The sequence below is a fragment of the Bos javanicus genome, chromosome 2 (assembly GCF_032452875.1).
Source record: "Bos javanicus breed banteng chromosome 2, ARS-OSU_banteng_1.0, whole genome shotgun sequence".
NCBI lineage: Eukaryota > Metazoa > Chordata > Mammalia > Artiodactyla > Bovidae > Bos > Bos javanicus.
Window position 1 is genome coordinate 17,995,774 of NC_083869.1, and position 22,689 is coordinate 18,018,462.

At 38.8% G+C, this 22,689-nt stretch overlaps 1 protein-coding gene across 4 annotated transcripts in view; it reads left to right on the forward strand.

Moving 5' to 3' along the window:
• Nucleotides 1-22,689, forward strand: part of CCDC141 (coiled-coil domain containing 141) — a 230,738-nt gene that overhangs the window by 121,637 nt on the left and 86,412 nt on the right. For all 4 annotated transcript variants that reach the window (XM_061434124.1, XM_061434130.1, XM_061434139.1 and 1 more), the window contains one exon: nucleotides 5,938-6,132. In XM_061434124.1, coding sequence (XP_061290108.1) covers nucleotides 5,938-6,132 — 195 coding nt within the window. The remainder of the gene's footprint in view (nucleotides 1-5,937; nucleotides 6,133-22,689) is intronic.

Genomic DNA, 22,689 nt, shown 5'->3' on the forward strand with positions numbered 1-22,689 from the left:
CTCAGTCGAGTCCGACTGTTTGCAACCCCATGAACTGCAGCATGCCAGGCTTCCCTGTCCATCACCAACTCCCAGAGCTTACTCAAAGTCATGTCCATTGAGTCAATGATGCCATCCAACCATCTCATCCTCTGTCATCCCCTTCTCCTCCCGCCCTCAATCTTTCTCAGCAACAGGGTCTTTTCCAGTGAGTCAGTTCTTCGCATCAGATAGCCAAAGTATTGGAGCTTCAGCTTCAGCATCAGTCCTTCCAATGAATATGGACTGATTTCCTCTAAGATGGACTGGTTGAATCCCCTTGCCATCCAAGGGACTCTCAAGAGTCTTCTCCAATACCACAGTTCAAAACCATCGATTCTTCAGTGCTCAGCTTTCTTTATGGTCCAACTCTCACATCCATACATGGCTACTGGAAAAACCATAGCTTTGACTAGATGGACCTTTGTTGGAAAAGTAATGTCTCTGTTTTTTAATATACTCTCTAGGTTGGTCATAACTTTTCTTCCAAGGAGCAAACATCTTTTAATTTCATGGCTGCAGTCAACATCTGCAGTGATTTTGGAGCCCCAAAAAATAAAATCTTTCACGGTTCCCATTGTTTCCCCATCTATTTCCCATGAAGTGATTGAACCAGATGCCATGATCTTAGTTTTCTGAATGTTGAGCTTTAAGCCAACTTTGCACTCTTCTCTTTCACTTTCATCTAGAGGCTCTTTAGTTCTTCTTCACTTTCTTCCAGAAGGGTGGTATCATCTGCGTATCTGAGGTTATTGATATTTCTCCCAGCAATCTTGATTCCAGCTTGTTCTTCATCCAGTCCAGCATTTTTCATGATGTACTCTACATGTAATTTAAATAAGCAAGGTGACAATATACAGCCTTGATGTACTCCTTTTCCTATTTGGAATCAATCTGTTGTTCCGTGTCCAGTTCTAACTGTTGCTTCCTGACCTGCATACAGGTTTCTCAAGAGGCAGGTCAGGTGGTCTGATATTCCGATCTCTTTCAGAATTTTCCACAGTTTCTTGTGATCCACACAGTCAAAGGCTTTGGCATAGTCAATAAAGCAGAAGTAGATGTTTTTCTGGAACTCTCTTGCTTTTTCGATGATCCAACAGATGTTGGCAATTTGATCCCTGGTTCCTCTGCCTTTTCTAAATCCAGCTTAAACATCTGGAAGTTCACGGTTCACATGTTGAAGCCTGGCTTGGAGAATTTTGAGAATTACTTTGCTAGTGTGTGAGATGAGTACAATTGTGTGGTAGTTTGAACATTCTTTAGCACTGCATTTCTTAGGAATTGGAATGACAGCTGACCTTTTCCAGTCTTGTGTCCATGGCTGAGTTTTCCAAATTTGCTGGCATACTGAGTGCAGCACTTTCACAGCATCATCTTTTAGGATTTGAAATAACTCAACTGGAATTTCATCACCTCCACTATTTTTGTTCATAGTGATGCTGCCTAAGGCCACTTGACTTCACATTCCAGAATGTTTGGCTCTAGGTGAGTGATCATACCATCGTGATTATCTGGGTCAGGAACATCTTTTTTGCATAGTTTTTCTTCTTGCCACTTCTTCTTAATATTCTGCTTCTGTTAAGTCCATACCATTTCTGTCCTTCATTGAGCCAGTCTTTGCATTAAGTGTTCCCTTGGTATCCCTAATTTTCTTGAAGAGATCTCTAGTATTTCCCATTCTATTGTTTTCCTCTATTTCTTTGCATTGATCACTGAGGAAGGCTTTCTTTTCTCTCCTTGCTATTCTTTGAAACTCTAAATTCAAATGGGTATATCTTTCCTTTCCTCCTTTGCTTTTCACTTCTCTTCTTTTCACAACTATTTATAAGGCCTCCTCAGACAGCCATTTTGCTTTTTTGCATTTCTTTTTCTTGGGGATGGTCTTGATCCCTGCCTCCTGCACATTGTCACAAACCTCTGTCCATAATTCTCCAGACACTGCCTATCAAATCTAATTCCTTGAATCTATTTGTCACTACCACTGTATAATCGCTTCCCTTGTAGCTCAGTCAGTAAAGAATCTGCCTGCAGTGCAGGAGACCTGTGTTCAATCCCTGGGTAAGGAGGATCCCCTGGAGAAGGAAATGGCAACCCACTCCAGCATTCTTGCCTGGAAAGTCCCAAGGACAGAGGAGCCTGGAGGGCTGAAGTCCATGGGGTCACAAAGAGTTGGGCACGACTGAGTGACTAACCTTTACTGTATAATTGTAAGGGATTTGATTTAGGTCATACCTGAGTGGTCTAGTGGTTTTCCCTACTTTCTTCAATTTAAGTCTGAATTTGCCAATAAGGAGTTCATGATCTGAGCCACAGTCAGCTCCCGGTCTTGTTTTTGCTGATTATATAGAGCTTCTCCTTCTTTGGCTGCAAAGAATATAATCAATTTGATTTTGGTGTTGACCATCTGGTGATGTCCATGTGTAGAGTCTTCTCTTATGTTGGTGAAAGAGGGTCTTTGCTATGACCAGTGCGTTCTCTTGGCAAAACTCTATTAGCCTTTGCCCTGCTTCATTCTGTACTCCAAGGCCAAATTTGCCTGTTACTCCAGGTGTTTCTTGACTTCCTACTTTTGCATTCCAGTCCCCTATAATGAAAGGGACATCTTTTTTGGGTGTTAGTTCTAGAAGGTCTTGTAGGTCTTCATAGAACCGTTCAACTTCAGCTTCTTCATCATTACTGGTCAGGGCATAGACTTGAATTACTGTGATATTGAATGGTTTGCCTTGGAAATGAACAGAGATCATTCTGTCGTTTTTGAGATTGCAACCAAGTAATGCATTTCAGACTCTTTTGTTGACTATGATGGCTACTCCATTTCTTGTAAGGGATTCTTGCCCACAGTAGTAGATATAATGGTCATCTGAGTTAAATTCAACCATTCCAGTCCATTTTAGTTTGCTGATTCCTAAAATGTCGGTGTTCACTCTTGCCATCTCCTCTTTGACCACTTCCAATTTGCCTTAATTCAGGGACCTAACATTCTAAGTTCCTATGCAGTATTGCTCTTTACAGCATTGGATTTTACTTCCATCACCAGTTGCATCCACAACTGGTTTTTGTTTTTGCTTTGACTCTGTCTCTACCTTCTTTCTGAAGTTACTTGTCCACTGATCTCCAGTAGCATATTGGGCACCTACCGACCTGGGGAGTTCATCTTTCAGTGTCCTATCTTTTTGCTTCTTCATTGTTGTTCATGGGGTTCTCAAGGCAAGACTACTGAAGTGGTTAAGCCATTCCCTTCTCCAGTGGACCACATTTTGTTAGAACTCTCCACCGTGGCCCATCCATCTTGGGTGGCCCTACATGGCATGGCTCATAGTTTCATTGAGTTAGACAAGGCCGTTGTCCTTGTGATCAGATTGGTTAGTTTTCTGTGATTGTGGTTTTCATTCTGGCTGCCCTCGGATGGAGAAGGATAAGAGGTTTATGGAAGCTTCCTGATAGGAGAAACTGACTGAAGGGGAACCTGAGTCTTGTTCTGATGGTGGGGCCATGCTCAGTAAATCTTGAATCCAATTTTCTGTTGATGGGCAATGCAAGTTAACATTGCAAAAGTACCGAGAAGTGTTACAGTAAAGAAACGTGCTTTATTTTGTTTACCTCATGTTATTGACCAATACACAACACTGACCAATAACATTTGGAGAAAGCCTCTACTATTGTTATATTGGAACTAGGAAACAGGAATTCCCATAAATAATGAAAAATTTTAGGGCGTTAATGAACCATGGTAAAATTGATGGGCAAAAACGTGGGACCAATATTTAGTGAGTGCCTATTATGTGATCAAAAATTATGCTAACTGTTTTAGAAATATTTGCTTTTCCCAATAAGGTTAAGATCATTGTTTTTAAGTGGTAGGGATATTTACAGTGCTTTACAAAATAATGTCATGGCACATATTAGCAGTCCTTAAGTGGGGACAGATAGCTCTTAAAAGAAGGAGAGTTTTGAGAACTCATGCAGCCCATCTTCATGCCTAAGAGTGGTCCTTTTGTACTCAATGAGAAAATTGGAGATTCTGAAGTCTCCTTCCCCTCAGTTCCCTGGAATGTAGCATCGTATGCAGACCTATGAATAGTCCTAGTTCTGCCACTTATTGGATACATAACCTTGAATAACATACTCCTTTGAGCCTGTTTAAATACTAGGAAAATAATAGCGTGTAACCTAAGTTTGTGAAGGTTAATATTACAAACCATACCTTATAATTGGTAGTCCAAAAATTGCCATTCTGTTAATTTGCAGTACTTATTCTTGCATCCATTAATCAAAATATTTTTCTCTTGCACTGTTATTAGAAGAGGTTATATGGAGTCCATAAAATAATATGCACAATTTCTATTTCCAACTTCTACCAACTGTGATTTGAAATACTACAATTTTGTGTATGTATATTTGTGTGTTTGTAGAACCAGCATATATTTAATAATGTTAAGTATATGTAATATCACATAAAACAGCAGTTTATGTATTGTTAAAGGAAAGAACTACATTTTAATTTTTCTTTATATTCCTAGCATGGTCCCAGGTACACAGTATTTTGATGTCATGTGAAATGAATGAAAATAATAGTGGTAAATTGCACTAAAATTATGTTTTATACAATATAATATAACAAGTGTAATTTATTAACAGGACATTTTGCACTGCGGAGCTAGCCAGGATAGAGTCAGACTGTGGTTTTTAAAATTCAATGCTAATTTTTGATGCCTTAGCAAACAGCCTATGCTTGCAGCTCAGTCTCAGCTGACATGGGTACCAGAAAATTCACTGACAAGACTCCTATGTTGGAGATAAGCATTATTCTATGAAACTAGATATGGCTTCAGTTCTTTTGCAAGAAATTTGAATTTCCCTTCTAATAGATTGAATGTTAATATTTTGGTGTACTTCAACTCTTTATTTTCTTTCTTCTCTGTTTACTGTTTTACCTTTAGTGTTTTTAACCCTCATGCAGTAGAAAGTAGAAAACTGCCTCTTTTCGCTTTTTGAAATGTTTATAAATCATTGATCATGAAACATTGAGAGGTGAAGCCAGGGTCGGGAAGGAGAGAGTACTGCACAATAACAGCTATTAACTTTGTGGAAAAGAACAGATCTTGATTTCAGTTCTAAGTATAGGCAGATGCACAAACAATAGCCATAAATTATGAGCCTTCCCTTCCTTTCTTGTGCATATTCGCCTACATTGCCAAGGAGACTGAACTGTGGGAGAGAGAGGTCCTTATACTACTCAAGTGAATAAAAGGTAAAAATGAGTTAGAGATTGAAAAATGCTGGTATGCCAAAAAATGACCATATTTGGGGTATATTTTCAGATAGTGTTAAGGGAAATGGCAGGTGACCTGAATTCAGGGCAACTAGACCCTCTATCACGTAGAAGGCAATGGCACCCCACTCCAGTACTCTTGCCTGGAAAATCCATGGATGGAGAAGCATGGTAGGCTGCAGTCCATGGGGTCATGGAGAGTCGGACGCGACTGAGCAACTTCCCTTTCACTTTCCACTTTCATGCACTGGAGAAGGAAATGGCAACCCACTCCTGTGTTCTTGTCTGGAGAATCCCAGGGACGGCGGAGCCTGGTGGGCTGCCACCTATGGGGTCACACAGAGTCGGGCACGACTGAAGCGACTTAGTAGCAGCAGCAGCAGACCCTCCATCACTCACACATCTCAGCTGACCTGCCCCTTTCTACTATCAACCCTCTTTTTTTTTTTTTTTTGCTTCTTTTCTGTGTCTCTTTTTAACCTACCATGTTGTGGTACTCAAACCTAGAATGCAGCATTTACTGCTTTATGATCTGAAAATAATGACAAGTTTCTTATACATTCAACACATCCCTCTGTCCTCTGGGCCTTACCCAAGATTGCCGTTTATTTCATGTGTGAAAGCAACTGAAGAGTGCTCTCTTACAGGAATGGAATGCTGTGGTCGAGTCGCTGAAGAATGAGGCGCTGGGGCTTCTCCTCTCCAAGGAGCATGTGCAGAGCGAACACTTACAGCTCTCTAACCAGAAACTGAATCAGCTTCAAGAGGAGTTTGGTCAGCTCATGGAGGAAAGGAAAAGCTGGTTAAAAAAGGCAAATGAGTTTTTTAACAGTGCAAACAAGGTGAGTGTGAGGTGAAGTTGGTCGTTTCAGGTCATCAGAGCAAACCAGTATGAGATCTATTACGTCAGCAGGCTGGCGCACATGACAGAAGTCTCGGGTCCACATAGAGTTTCAGAGGTGACAGCAGCAAAAAGGAGCTTTTAAAATATATTCCCCTCTGTAACTAAAACTAAGAGACTCTGTGCTTTGACACGTAAAGCGTCACTTAAAAAGATCAGGGAGAATTTTATCTTCCTTCGTGCTCTCATTGGTCTGTTTGAAGTAGACACCTGTGTGCCAACATGGCAGTGTTTCTCCTGGAGGAAGGGAATTATAAAATATAGCAAGTTTTAAAAAAATAAAACCCTGAAACTTTTAACAAAAAAGTCTTCCCATCTTTAAAATCCTCTTTCATTTATTACGCAATGATACACAAATATTGCAGGCTTTTGGCATGCAAATCATAGAGTTCTGCTTGACTGCCCTGCCTTGGTTTGTCTTAGATTGGAGTATAGTTGATTTACACTGCTGTGTTACTTTCAGTTGTACAGCAAAGTGATTCAGTTATACATACATATATGTCTTTTTTTTTTCAGATTCTCTTCCCTTAGAGGTTATTAAAAAATACTGAGTACAATTACCTGTGTTATACAGTAGGTCCTTATTGGTTATCTGTTTTATATATAATAGTTAATCCCAAATGTCCTAATATGTTAATCCCAAAGTCCTAATTTATCCTCTGTTCCTTTGCAAATCAGCCAAAGGAAAATATTGTCTTAGATTCTTTCCAGGCCTTTTTGAGTGGAAGAAATATTATTTCTCTTGTTTGAGTCTTTTAAAATTGATTGTACCTGGTGGCTCTGAGTGGTAATGTTCATGTGCTCATATCACTTAAGTATCTGAAGATGGCAATATTTTTTGAAAAATTCTCTGCCTTTCTCAATGAACATATACCTTCAAATTGCCTTATTGGAATTAAAGCTTAAATTTCACTGTTGTTTTTAAAACTGGTCAGTATGGCAGGAAATGAATGGGGAACCCCAAAAGCTAGATATATTGTGATTTAAGGGCATGACATCAACAAACTGAATACAATGTCCTGGTAGATATGAAAATTGTTACTTAATTTTAAGTTTGTTTACTAGTAGGAAACATAGAAAGCATGCATAGTAAAGTTCCAAAATAGAGGTGCTAGGATTATGGTAGGGACAACATGTTAAAGAAATATTTGTCAAATTATTTGTTGCTTTGGATTTCTTTGTTTTAAGAGAAGAAACAGACATATTTTCTGGAGCTGTTGAGCTAAGTAAATGATAAGTGCTGGTTTAACTTCTTTTCAACCGTCCTATTTTTGAATAAGAGATTTTTAAATTTCTTATTCTACAAATTATACTCTTATTCTACGAAATGAGTTGGTCATCTGCCATTTAATTAATGCTGTTTCTAAGGAAAAGAATTATAGAACATTGGGTTACAGTGAGATGAAGTTTCAGCACAGGCCCTATACTTTATAGTCCTGCAAAAAGTAGAGTTTCTCTCTGTCTCATTCTCACTCTCTTACTCTTGCTTTCTCTGCTCTCATTATCTGGTAACTTGACAAGGAAATTTTTCATCTTACCTTATTCCTGGGTCTTGAATAAGAAGGAATGATATCTTTTGCAATAGTAATTTTTAAATAATTGAAGAATAGAGTGGTTACTTTCTCAAGCTTATACAGTAATTCAGGTCGAATCCTAACAAATCCTATTTCTTAACCCCAAAGACTTGACTTCTAGATCCCATTTCATCATTTGAATGCCACAGCATTCAAGTTATAATTAGTTCAATCGGGACTTATCCATACCAAGTTTATCCATACTATGGAATTCTCTATGGCCAAGTGGTGCTTAGGTGTAGAATTCCTTCTCCCTTCTCAAAACATCAGGAAAATAATTTCCAACTCCAAATCTAAGGATTCAGTTTGAAAGATGATGGAAATTTTTACCTTAGCAAAAATAGAAGCTGGAATTTAGAAAGTGGACGTTTAAATCATGATTCTTGAAATGAATTATTTACCATATTATTAATAAGCAATAAATGGTTAAATAATGCATGAGCTTCCCAGGTGGCACAGTGATAAATAATCCACCTGCCAATGTAGGAGGCAAAAGAGACGTGGGTTCGATCCCTGGGTTGGGAAGATACCCTGGAGTAGGAAACAGCAACCCACTACAGTATTCTTGCCTGGAAAATCCCTGGACAGAGGAGCCTGGCTGTAGGGTCACAAAGATTCAGACACCACTGATCACAGGCATGTGGTAGGCCCCAGCTTCTAAGATGAAATAATATAGTGAGTAAATCCATTTAAATTAAAGAAAGAAACTCGAGACTCGTAAATGGTATTTTTCTTTCTGATTTATATTGTCGAGCCTCCAAATTCTATAAAACTCTTACTACTTTACCCTATTTTGGGGCATAGCACTCATAAATAATCCTAGTTATAATAAAGCACTGGATTTAAGACATTATTATAATTTTTAAATCCCTTAAAATATTTTTTTCTAGTCTGAAAGTTTTGTTTTCACTATTACAGTTATATTTTCATTTTACATCATCAATTTATCTCTGAAGCATTGAGCTTTCCTTCTGAAAATTCACTTCATTGTGCCTTGAGTGGGCCAGGGTTTTTTGATTGTGGTTGTCTACATCCTTAATGAAGCCATGCTGCCAACAGCCGGGAGGAGTCTGAGGCTTTTTACACAACTTTCTAACTAACATCTTTGCTTGCCACAGTTCATGGATGCTCACAGAAGACTTGTGACTTCTGAATCAGTTTTGAAAGACTTCACTACTCAAAGCCAAAGCAGTAACCAGAGTGTCAGAGGTCACATCAGTTCCCCAAATCCCTGTTTCTCCTCCAGAGGCAATGCAGATGGGGCCCTCTGAATAAGGGCATCACTGCAGGGAAGAATCCTAAACTTGGGGAATTAGCTGTTTTGTAACAAACAGTAAGCAACCCTGCTCTTTGTCTCAGGGGAGGACATTTCCTCAACCCTGGAGGTTGCAAATCCAACACTGAGAATAGCCCAGGTAAAGAGGGGCCAGAGTCAGAGTAAGTATCCATCTTACTTACACACAGTAAGATGGATAGAAGCAGTGGGGATTTGCCCCTCATATGCAAATCTGGGTATTGGCACTGTGAAAAAAACAGGACATCAGGGCTTAAAAAAAAAAAGAAGAAGAAGAAGAAGAAACTTGGGTGGCTCAGCTGGTAAAGAATCCAGCTGCAATGCGGGAGACCTGGGTTCAATCCCTGGGTTGGGAAGATCCCCTGGAGAAGGGAACAGCTACCCACTCTAGTATTCTGGCCTGGAGAATTCCATGGACTGTTTAGTCCTTGGGGTTGCAAAGAGTCAGGACTGAGCAACTTTGACTTTCACTTTTCACTTTACCTCGAGAACCAGTTTCATGCTTGATAAGTGAAATCATTTTTTAGCAAGCAACCTCCTTGTTCCAAGTTTGTTAAAGCTAAGCCAATATTCTTTAACTTCTGTGTCAACTACCAGTGTGAAAAAATGTTAGTGCCATAGGTAGTATATCAATTAGTGAATGTGACAACTTGAGTATTTTGCTCAGTAAAAAGCAAAATATACGATTTTTAAAATAACCTTTAAGTTGTTTGAATTTTGTTAAAAAGGAATGAATGTCATAATCTCATCTGTAGAATGGACTATTCCTAGTAAGTTTTCCATGTCATATTTATTCTTTTTTCATTCAGGTTTTTATCATGTGTATCTGGTATATTATGTTGCAATCATCAGGAAACCCCCTCTTTTCCTCTTCTTTCCTCCTCTTGTCATCTGTCCCTCTCTCTACCAATTCTATCCATATCTAGGGATGTTCTTATTTACTAGAGAAAAGTCACAAAGTTTTTTCAAATTTAAGTTGCTAAATAGGTAGGGTGGCAAATTTATGAGAACAATTACCCTTTTTCTTTAGGGATTCATTTATTTAATAAATATTTATTGACCAGCTACTGTGTGTCATGCTCTGTTCTAAATGCCGGGACTATAGCAGAGAATAAAACATGCAAAAAGTCTGTAGCCAACGTAACTCCAATTTGTGAAATTCAGTTAAGTATAATCACCACCTAATCGTCCACATTAGTAAGAGTGCCCCATTACCTTTACTCTGCAGCTTCAGGAGTGACATTGATTTCCTGTTAATCCTGCAAGGGGTCAATGATTACCCAAGGCTCCAGAGTGTTTCTTACCTAGAGAATGTCTCTGGTCTTTGGTTTGAGGTGTGCTGGTTTGTGCCTGGAAAGAGCAATAGGTGGCAATGTTGGCAAACAGGCCCATAGCAATAGTGTTGCTACTGGTGCTTTTCTTTTTCCTTTTTTAAAATTATGCTTGTTGTTTAGTTGCTAAGTCGTGCGCGACTCTTTTGCAACCCAGTCTATGGACTGTAGCTTACCAGGCTTCTCCCTCCATGGGATTTCCTAGGCAAGAATATGGGAGTAGGTTGCCATTCCCTTCTCCAGGGAATCTTCCCAACCCAGGGATCAAACCTGCATCTCCTGCATTGCAGGCAGATTCTACCACAGAGCCACTATTATAGTAATGTTATGTTATTTTCAAGTATACAACACAATGATTCAATCTTTTTGTAGATTCAGTTCAGTTCAGTTGCTCAGTTGTGTCCACCTCTTTGCAACCCCATGAATCGCAGCGCACCAGGCCTCCCTGTCCATCACCAACTCCCGGAGTTTACTCAAAGTCATGTCCATCGAGTCCATGATGCCATCCAACCATCTCAACCTCTGTCGTCCCCTTCTCCTCCTGCCCCCAATCCCTCCCAGCATCAGAGTCTTTTCCAATGGGTCAACTCTTGGCATGAGGTGGCCAACGTACTGGAGTTTCAGCTTTAGCATCATTCCTTCCAATGAACACCCAGGACTGATCTCCTTTAGAATGGACTGGTTGGATCTCCTTGCAGTCCAAGGGACTCTCAAGAGTCTTCTCCAACACCACAGTTGAAAAGCATCAATTCTTCGGTGCTTAGCATTCTTCACAGTCCAACTCTCACATCCATACATGACCACTGGAAAAACCATAGCCTTGACTAGATGGACCTTTGTTGGCAAAGTAATGTCTCTGCTTTTCAATATGCTGTCTAGGTTGGTCATAACTTTCCTTCCAAGGAGTAAGTGTCTTTTAATTTCATGGCTGCAATCACCATCTGTAGTGATTTTGGAGCCCCCCAAAATAAAGTCAGACACTGTTTCCACTATTTCCCCATCTATTTGCCATGAAGTGATAGGACCAGATGCCATGATCTTAGTTTTCTGAATGTTGAGCTTTAAGCCAACTTTTTCACTCTCCTCTTTCACTTTCATCAAAAGGCTTGTAGATTATACTACGTTTAAACTTATTACAAAACATGACTTTATTTCCCTGTGCTATACAATATATCTTTGTTGCTTATCTGTTTTATACATGGTAGCTTGTATCTCTTAATCTCATATCCTGTCCTATGCTTCCCCGTCTGTCTCTCCACTGGTAACCGCTGGTTTTTTTCTCTGTGTCTATGAGTGTGTTTCTGTTTTGTTGTATACATTCCTTTGCTTAATATTTTAGATTTCACATATAAGTGATAATACAGAGTATTTATCTTTCACTGACTTATTTTACTAAGGATAGTACTCTCTGGGGCCATCCACATTGATGTAAATGCAGAATTTCATTCTTTTTTTGACTGAGTATATAATATGTGTTTACACACCACGTCTTCTTGTTTCATTCAGCTGTTCTTGGACATTTAGCTTGCTTCTATATCTTGGCTATTGTAAATAATGCTGCTGTGAACATAGGGTTTTCAAAATAATGTTTTCATTTTCTTTGACTATATACCCAGTGGATTGCTAGATCAGATGACAGTTCTGTTTTTAGTTTTTCTGAAGACTCTCCATATGGTTTTTCGTAGTGATTGCACTAGTTTACTTTCCCACCGACAGTGCACAAGGGTTCCCTTTTCTCTACATCCTCACCAGTATTTGTTATTTGTGACCTTTTTGATGATGGCCATTCTAACAGGTGTGAGGTGATATCTCCTTGTAGTTTTGATTTTCATTTCTCATGATTAGTGATGTTGAGCATCTTTCATGTGTCTGTTGGCCATCTGCATGCCTTCTTTGGAAAAAATGTAGATTCAGATCTTTTGCCCATTTATTGTCAGTTTTTGATATTGACATATCAGCTGATTACACATGTTATATATTAACCTCTTATCAATCATATAATTCCTCAATATTTTCTCTCATTCAGTAAGTTTTCTTTTTATTTTGTCAGTGGTCTCCTTTGCTGTGTAAAACTTTTTAAGCTTAATTAGGCCCCAATTTGTTTACTTTTGCTTTTGTTTCCTTTGTCTTAGGAGACCAATACAAATATATAGAGATATGTTGCTATGATTTATGTCAAAGAGTGTTCTGCCTGTGTTCTCTTGCAGGAATTTTAAAGTCTCAGGTGATACCTTTAGGTCATCTTTAATCCATTTGGGATTTATTTTTGTATATGGTATGAGGAAATGTTCTAATCTCATTCCTTTACATGTAGCTGTTTAGTTTTCCCAGCACTACTTAATGAAGAGACTATCTTTTATCCACTGTATATTCTTATCTCCATTGTTGTAGATTAATTGACCTTGGTGTGTGGGTTTATTTCTGGGCTCCCTGTTCTGTTCCATTGTTCTATGTATCTGTTTTTATGCTAGTACCATGCTATTTTGATTACTGTAGCTTTGTAATATATAGTCTAAAGTCAGGGAGCATGATATTTCTAGCTTTATTCTTTTTTTTTTCCCTCAAGATTGCTTTGGCAATTCAGTGTCTTTGTGGTTTCATATAAATTTTAGGATTATTTGTTCTAGTTTTATGAAAAATTTAATGAGTACTTTGATTGCATTAAATCTGTAGATTACTTTGGGTAGTATGCATATTTTAATAATATTAATTCTTCCAACCTAAGGAGACATTATGTCTTTCCATTTCTTTGTAGCATCTTCAGTTTCCTTCATCAGTTTTCATAGTTTTCAGTCTTGTGTATTATAGTCTTTCACCTCCTTGGTTAAGTTTATTCCTAAGTATTATATTTTATTCTTTTTGATAAAGTTTTAAATGGGATTGTTTTCTTGCTTTCTCTTTCTGATAGTTCATCACGAATGTATAGAAAAGCAACAGATTTATGTGTATCAATTTTGTATTCTGAAATTTTACAAGTGCTAGTGATGTTTTTCATAACCAGATTCAAATGGAGACCGAGTCATGTAACTCAAGAATCAGAGATACTCCCTTATCATTTTAGAATTAGCTACTGCATTTGGTGAGGCTATTTGCTAAATTACTCAACAACAAATACAAGTATGGGTTGATTGTCAACATTGGATGATAGCTGTTGGACAAGAGTTTCTCTGGTTACCAGATGTTGCTAAGAGTTATGAGGACATGGCATGAAATATAAACAAAACACTTATTATTATAATTCATCTTGATCTCTTCAAATTTTCATCTTTAATGATTACCTATCATGAAATAACATGCCAGATTATATTTCTGGCATGTTCACAAAAGAAGCTGTGGTTAATGTGTATTGATCACTCAAAATCTGTTTATCATTGTTAGGGAATGTGGTTTGAACCAGAAAGAGATAAGTATGCATTTTCAAGAGTGGAATAGTATAAGCCTGTATTTATATGACAACGATGATTGACCCTAAAGCTGTAAAACATGACTGATGGGTCACAAAGTTTCATTCCTATGCTTTCCATTCCCAAGCATATGATTTCATTGGAAAAAGAAAGCAGGGGAGACTGAGGCCAAAGCCAAATGGTCTGGTTCTTGGGTCGTCAGCCTAAAGGCACAGGTGAAGCAAAAGTTGGGGTGACTGGAGGAACACACGGGAAACACTTTGAAATGTAGTAATTTTCACAGCTTCTCCTGCTTCTGCCATCACTGCTGAAAAGTTGATATCCTTTTTTAAAGAATGATGTTGCTGTTTTAAGATATTTACAGCAATACAAAAAGTAATGCCTATAGCAGCATTATTGTTTCAGACAGAAGCCAAATAATTAAGCACTGAGTTTGGTTAATTTTTAAAAATTTATATACACACTGTTCTACCTTTTTCAAAATAGTTATGTTTTAGGCCAGATGTGAGAAACAATTAATTAAAATGGTCCAGTGTGGTACAGATTAAAAGAAGAAATGTATCCAAGTAGAAAATAAAAAAAATATTATTCAGAAGAAATTTGCTGAAGTGATAGAAATGAATTCAAGAACTTAAGCTAATTGTCATTAGACATCAAGAATAGTGTAATTGCTTTCAGTTTCATAATTCTTAGCAACTTCTGATTTCTCACTTTCAGAAAAACTTCCATTTCTCTTAGAAAAGCAACTTCCTTTTACTCCCTCCCTTCTTCCCCATTTGCATTCAGCTAGAAATGGCAACCCACTCCAGTATTCTTGCCTGGAAAATCCCATGGACGGAGGAACCTGGCAGGTTACAGTCCATGGGGTTGCAAAGAGTCGGACGCGACTGAGCGACTTCACTTCGCTTTCACTTCAGTATGTTATGTACCCTGTATAACCCAGTGTTGTCATGCAGTATATGGATACTTGAGCTAAAGCAGTGAGAAATAAAATCCTTTTCTTCAAGACCCCGTCAGCCTCACTTGGAGGAGAGACAAGGAAGCAGAAGTGTTGTGTGCTGTGGGAGAAGCCATGATGGAGTAACCCTAGGGCAAGAGGGAACATAGACGAGATCCTTAACCTGACCCAGGGAAAGTGTCAAGCAAGGCTTCTCCAGAGGAGCTACCGGTGAGCTAAATTTGGAAGACTAGACGTGAAGGGATTTGGGGAAGGCTGCACAGTATAACACTGTGCCATGTTTGGGGAACCTAAGGTAATTTGTTTTGCCAAGAGTGTAGGGTATAAGCTGAGAGAAATGAGAGGCAAGGAGTAGAAGAGGCAAGGGTTAAGAGGTCTTGAATAGCAGGCTATGAAGTTTCTATCGTATGCGCCCTATGAGGGACAGGGAGGCCTGGCGTGCTGCAGTCCATGGGGTCACAAAGAGTTGCACACCCCTGGGTGACTGAAAAACAACAATTAGCATATGATTATTAAATATCTATCTAAAATAGAAAAGTTAATCAAAATCAAGGAACACCTTTAACATCTTAACATTTTTCATGAAAGCCCACAACTCAGTCTATATTTAATAGTCTTATAATCGAGACATTCAGTTTTGTTGCCATTCACCCATGAATATCTTTCACAGCACTGCTCTCAACCGACTTCTAAGGCATGGATGTATGCATAATTTTAGACTGTTGATCTCCTCCATTGGCAGTAAATACATTCTTCCTGGTATTACAGATATTTCTGGATAGATTTACTTCCCTTTGCTAAACTACACTTCCTTCAGGGTAGGAAACGTCAATTTTGTGTTCACCAGGACACCCTGCACAGTGTCTTCCAGGTAGTAAGTACATGCTCAACAATTATTTGAATGATTAAAAGCAGTAGAATCTTAGAAAATGTGGAGCTTCAAGGCGAACTAACTATATGACATTGTTCATAAGAGATTGTTTTGATCCAAGTTAGTTGAGATTAGACCATTCTGAAAGAGAAAAGCTTCATTACTTTAATACACAGGAGCACAAATGTCAAGTTCAGTCTGTGTCATATCTGAGAAGGAAGTAGTGAGGTAGTTCAACAATTATAAAAAAATAAATAAACTATCAAAAAAAAAAAAGAAGACTTGCCATCACCCATATCACCTCCTCTGAGAGGTCTTCAGGCAGCATTAATTGCTTATTTCTTATTATTCCCATAGTATTTCTCTGTGCTCCTTAGAGATAGATTGTCTTAATCACCTTCGTCTGCCACCTAGTGTACAAAACAGTTTATTGAATAAATGAATAAACGGTTGACTATGTGATGAATCAATTTACATTTTGAACTTGAGTTTACTCTTTTCTAAAATGGTCTAACAATTCTTATCTACTTCAGGGAATATTCAGTAATGAAAGTTTTTAATATCAGTGATAAATGTAGAGAATCTTTGCAGGGGAGAATTGGAGTGTAAATAAATAAGTGAAATTGCTGGGTATTAAGAGAATACTTAGAAGCATTTGCTAGGATGACACTTTTGTAAAAGGATATAATGGATTTTGGAGCCAGGCTGCCTGGGCATGAGTCTAGTCTCAGATATTTGTCAGCTCTATGACCTAGGGCAGTTATTTAACTTCTTTGTGCATCTGGCTTTCTAACCTGTAAAACAGAAATAATAATTATACGTATCTCACAAGAGTCTTTGCTTTACCTAAATGAGTTAATACATGACTAGTGCACAGAGCAGCCAGGCACTCACTATGTGCTAGTCATCATTTGTCCTTGTGTGTGCGTTTAATACTGCACTTGCCATTCTAACATGGCCTCAAGTGCTTTTGCTCAGTTTCATACCTGCCGCTCATAGCAGAGTACATGCGCCATAGATTTCAATAAATATTTGTTGAATAAGTGAAAAAAATAAGTGCTTCGCACATTACAAATGGATGTATTCAATGTTAATATTCTCAAGATCATCCTAAAACCATCTAGGTCAATTTAGATAAAAAGAAAACCATAAATTATAAATCGACTAGCTTGCTAATGTTCTACTTTGGGGTCTAGTTTATACACCTCTAAGATGGACTCATCTCAGAAAAAGTAAGAAATGGTCAATATGTAAAGTTCCTCGCCCAGCAGCAACAAACTTGAAGAGCAAGGAATAAGCCAGAGCAACAGTAGGAGGCAGCAAATACGGGAATCTGACAATTACCTCACCTTGTTGCCCCTGGCCTCCATGGCATTTGAAAGCTTGCACAAGGCCTGAATTAGGAATTAGCTTGCCAAACTGGGACCCACCAGAAGTTATCTCGGGTGATATTTAAGAAAAGATGCTGACGCTTTGGTTTTTTTTTTTTTTTTTAACTAAATGCAGAGGAAAATTGAATCTCTACAGATCAAGTGGAATTCAGTGCTCTGATCAGAAGCTAAATTTTGTATATAGGTTCTAACCAAACTCATTCTCCAGCCTTTGGATTCATGAAAGGAAATGTTCAGGGTTCTGCAAGTGTTTCTTCATTTTGTTTTGTTTGTTTTCATGTTGATTTCTCTTCAGATTAGTCAAGAAGTAAACAGTATTAAACATCTTTGTGAAACAGCATGATATAAGAATTATGCTGATGATTCATGGTTCCTGCTCAACATAATTAATCTCATAGATATTTTTAAACGACTACAATGTGCCAAGTCTTGATATCATCTCTGTTTGATTTGGTGCAGCCTGCTTTGGATCCTGTGCTTAACAAGGGAAAAAGGAAAGATATTTATTAGCATCTTAGAGCACAGCCCAAGCAACTCCTTACTCTTTCCCAAGCCTGGGCCAAAAGAGATGATTCGTCTCCTCCTTGTCTTCTTAAGAACTGAGTGGTACCATATAAAATAGTCAAAAAGAGCTAGAACCCAGAGGGAGAAAATGTTATCTTTGTGCCTATATCCTTGTTTATTCTAACCTACTCATAAACTTCTGTTTGACCGTCACACAAAAGGTTTGAAGAAAAAGGGAGATGTGAAGGAAAGAAAAACTAAATGTGAAATATTCATTCCAAAGGCATTTACGTGGAGGTCACACTGTTCTTGCCAGAAATAACCCATTCTGTACCATGTGTGCAACGGAGAGATTCTTTCCAGACTGGATCCAGTATATCAGGTTCCTTACAGATCTAGTAAATACACAAGCACTCGGTTCTATTCTGGGGGTAGTTTAAGTGAGAACAATGATACTCAGATCATTTTCTACATGGGAATAAGAGAAATGAGCTTTGCATATAATTCAGACAATTACAGACGTATTATCTTGAAATACTTCTCCTCTTAAAATTAAGAAATTTAACTGTATTTGTGTTTATAGATTATCCCTATTAGGGTTAATTTAGGATTAAGGATAAGGAATAAACTCTCTTACAGCATATAGGAGGTTTTTGTCAATATATTTGTTGGGCTCATGAAGGAAAAATAATCACTCACCTCCTTTCTACTGCTATAGTTCTGTGAAGTGTGATACACAGAGCAATTCATACGTACTTTCCTGGCACTTTGATCTTTCTGAGAAAATGCTTTGGGAGAAAACCTGGCTATTTTAATTCAAAGTTAAACAACAACAACAAATGGATTATCCTGGTCCTTGATCTACCACCTCCTCCTTCAAGTGAATGTTTAGCTCTTCAGTTTATTTCTGTGCCATTAGGAAATGATCCTTTTATGATAACCTTTAGGAATGGGGTGGAGTCATGTCACACATGCATTTAATGTACCAGTGGCTTTAGAGTCTAATTCCCATGAAGATGAGACCAGTGGCCAAGGATCTGAGAATAACAGCTGTTCAGTGGGGCCACGAGGAGAAAAAGTCACCCAGGGTGAGTAACAGGCAGCAGGTGGCTATGCTCTTCTTAGTGGTTTTTCAAAGATGTGTCTGATCAATCAAGATTTAAAGAACCAGCAAATATTTTTCAAGTACTTACTACACTTCCGCCATCAACCCCTCGTTAACTTTCATATTTTCCTTTAATCCTCAGCACAATGACAAACGTGGTATGTGTTAAGATTATAATGGCTTAATTTTAAGATAGAATGGAGTTCAACTTGTAGGCAAGAAAAGGCACTTTTGAAGTCTCTATCCTTTCCCCATTCTCAGTAAGAACTTGAGAATTACCTTAAAGAATGACGCGAATGTCCTGGTATCTAAGTATAGCTGTCTCATTCCTTCCTTTAGTTTGGCTCGTGCCTCTTAGTCCTCGGTGTAAGTATATATTACAGTGTGTGTGCTTAGAGTGCTTAGTCGCTCAGTCACATCCAACTCTTTGTGACCCCATGGACTGTATGCTGCCAGGCTCCTCAATCCATGGGGATTATCCAGGCAAGAATACTGGAGTGGGTTGCCATGCCGTCCTCCAGGGGATCTTCCCAACCCAGGGGTTGAAAGATCTTCCCAACCCAGGTCTCCTGCATTGCAGGTGGGTGCTTTACCATCTGAGCCACCAGGGAAGCAAGCATACATTAAACTTTAAGCATGATTTAAGGGAGTTCCTGATAATTTTGACTACACCAGATTTTTGCTTTAGGCACTGACTTTAAAACTAACCCTTGATTAACAAGAGAATCCACTTTATTCAAAATATGCAATAAAATTAAAAATACAAAACAAAATTCCAGAAACAGTGGTTATTACATTAGTGGTGTTTCAGTGTTATGGAAAGATTGAGAGAGCAATTCAAATCTAACATCAGGAACTCGAGAGACATTTGGCTCTGTTGCTGATTGCAGGGAAGAAAAAGGATCAGATAAGGGAGAGTTCTTCAGGTTCAGAGTTTCTTTACTAAAGCTATCTTTCTTTTACAGTCCTATAAACATAAGAGAAATTGCTCAATCTTTCTCTGTATCTTTTCTCATCTGTAAGAAGGAACAGTAGACACTATTTGCAAAAAGTAAGTTTTTAAATTCTACTTTTCCACCCAAAATTAATGGTATTCTTGGAAATGCCCCTCTCTCATATACCTACCATAGAAATCCTTTTCTGCATGGCACCATAGTCCAGGATTTAAGAGCAGAGGCCTCAGGCCCAGACAGATTGAGTACAAATACTGAGTTTGTCCCTGGTACAAGTATGACTTTGTGAAATTTATTTAACTTCTCTGAGACACATTGTCCTCTGTCACCTAAGAAGGAAAATCTCTTGTTCCCTCGCGTGGCTGTTAAGAACAATATGCCTGGAACTCAGCAGACATTCAAAAATATTTGTTGACTGACTGAAAATAATTGTGAAACAAAAAATAGAGAAGAAATACATAGTTCTCATTAAACTATAGTGATTTTTTGTATTACTTCCTATCATCTACTAAATAAACAGGAATGAATTTGCTTTATACACTCTCAGTAAATGCAAAGAGCAAATTCAGAAGACATGAGGAAAGACATTGGTCAGAAAACAGAATGTGTATATGTGCACTCAGTCATGTCCGCCTCTTTGTGACCCCATGGACGGTAGCCCACCAGGCTCCTCTATCCACTGAATTTTCCAGGCAAGAATCCTGGAGTGGGTTACCATTTCCTACTCCAGAGGACCTTCCCAAACCAGGGATCAAACCTGTGTCTCTTGCGTCTCCTGCATTGGCAGGCAGATTCTTTACCACTAGTGCTGATATTCTATTCTGGAAAAACATGTAAGAATATCAACATGTAAGTCGTATGAGAGTATTTGAGAGATTTCATTTGCTAATTCAAATTTTGTCCAGTTCCAGTTCTGCCATTAAAATTCAATCCCTTTGGTGTGGAGAAAAGGGAACCCTCCTACACTGTTGGTGGGAATGTAAGTAGGTGCAGTCACTATGCAAAACAGTATGGAGGTTCCTCAAAAAACACAAAACTAGAATTGCCATATGATCCAGTAATCTCATTCCTGGGCGTATACCCAGACAAAACTATAATTCAAAGAGATATGTGTACCCAAATGTTCATAGCAGCACTATTTTCAATAGCCAAGACATGAAAACAATCTAAATATCCATCAACAGAAGAATAGATAAAGAAGATGTGGGGTGTGTGTGTGTGTATGTGTATATATATGTATGTATGTGTATTTGTATTTGTATATGTACGTGTGCATGTATACTAAGCCACTTCAGTCTTATGTGATTCTTTGCGACCCCATGAACTGTAGCCCGCCAGGGTCCTCTGTCCATGGGGATTCTCCAGGCAAGAATACTGGAGTGGGTTGCCATGCCCTCCTCCAGGGGATCTTCCTGATGCAGGAATCAAATCTGCATTTCTTATGCCTCCTGCATTGGCAGGCGAGTTCTTTACCACTAGCGCCACCGGGGAAGCCCCATTTATATGTATATATATGTACGTGTGTATATATACACACACACACAATGAAATACTACTCGGTCATAAAAAGAATGAAATAATGCCATTTACAACAATGTGGATGAACCTAGAGATAACCATACTAAACTAAGTAAGTTAGAATGACAAATACCATCTGTTTTCACTTCTATGTGAAATCTAAACTATGACACAAATGAACATGTCTATAAAACAGAAACAGACTCACAGACATAGAAAACAGACTCACAGACATAGAAAACAGACTTGTGGTTGCCAGGGGGAAAGTGGTGGGGAAGGAGGGAAGGACTGGGGGTTTGGGATGCAAACCATTATGTAGAGAATGGTTAAACAAGGCCGTACTGTATATCACAGGAAACTATATTCAATATCCTGTGATAAACCCTGTGTTTATGTGTATCTGGATAATCTTGTTGTACATCAGAAATTAATATTGTAAATCAACTCTACTTCAATAAAGTTTTAAAAACTCTTTGATGGTGGCCAGACACAGAGGCCTAGGTGCCGTGACACAGCTCCATGGTTGTAATCTCTACATTTGGCTTCAACTGTGTTCCCTCAGCATTAACCCAGCCTTTCTCCCCTCTCTGGTCTCTCTCAGGTCTCAGTGGTAGTTGACTCATGAGACCATTGCTCTCATTTCTCGTAAGTCTTCCATGGGATCTTCTTTGTTCACCTGGTTGCCGCCAGCCAAGCTTTCTGGCTTCCAGTGTAACAACCCAGGAAGGCTAGGCCCTTGCTGACCGGGGCCCAGTCAAGCTTGCTGGGATAGGAGTCTTCTTCAAAGTGATGTGGAACACTGTAAAGTGACCTTTTTCAGCAGAGTGAAAGGGCAATGTGCAAAAGCTCCCTTGCTCTTCGCCAGCAAGCTCCCTTGCTCTTCGCCAGCTCCTCAACTTACCTAACTCATCTCTTGCTCTCCAGGCCCGAGCTCACAGATGGATACTTGTCAAGACCACAGCACTCTGATCTCTTTTTTCCTCATGTTGCCCTAGTCCTCTTTCACTGTTCATACATCATATACTCCTCCTTCTCAGGGCCAACTAGGCCTTCATGGCCAAAAGCATAATTGCTCTCTGTGTTCACCCACTCTGTGTTAACTCTGTAAGCTTAATCTCCCATACTTGGTTGCTGATCTGCTATAATAACAAAGGAAAAAAATAAAGGAATTCAAAAATCCCCTCTCAAGACAGTATCTTGGTTTGCAAGGTGATGTTCTTCTTTTTTCCTGCATAAACCCACCAGGCTCCCCCGTCCCTGGGATTTTCCAGGCAAGAATACTGGAGTGGGTTGCCATTTCCTTCTCCAATGCATGAAAGTGAAAAGTCAAAGTGAAGTCACTCAGTCATGTCCGACTCTTAGCTACCTCATGGACTGCAGCCTACCAGGCTCCTCCGTCCATGGGATTTTCCAGGCAAGAGTACTGGAGTGGGGTGCCATTGCCTTCTCCGTTATGCATGTCAGAAGCTAAATATTATCTTGTCTTAGTCTTTGTACTGCTTCAGAACCAAATCTCAATCTCTGTAGACAGATGCCTTGGGGAGAGTAGGCAGAAGATCTTATACTCGGAAAGGCAAGAGTCAAAAGCCCCCAAA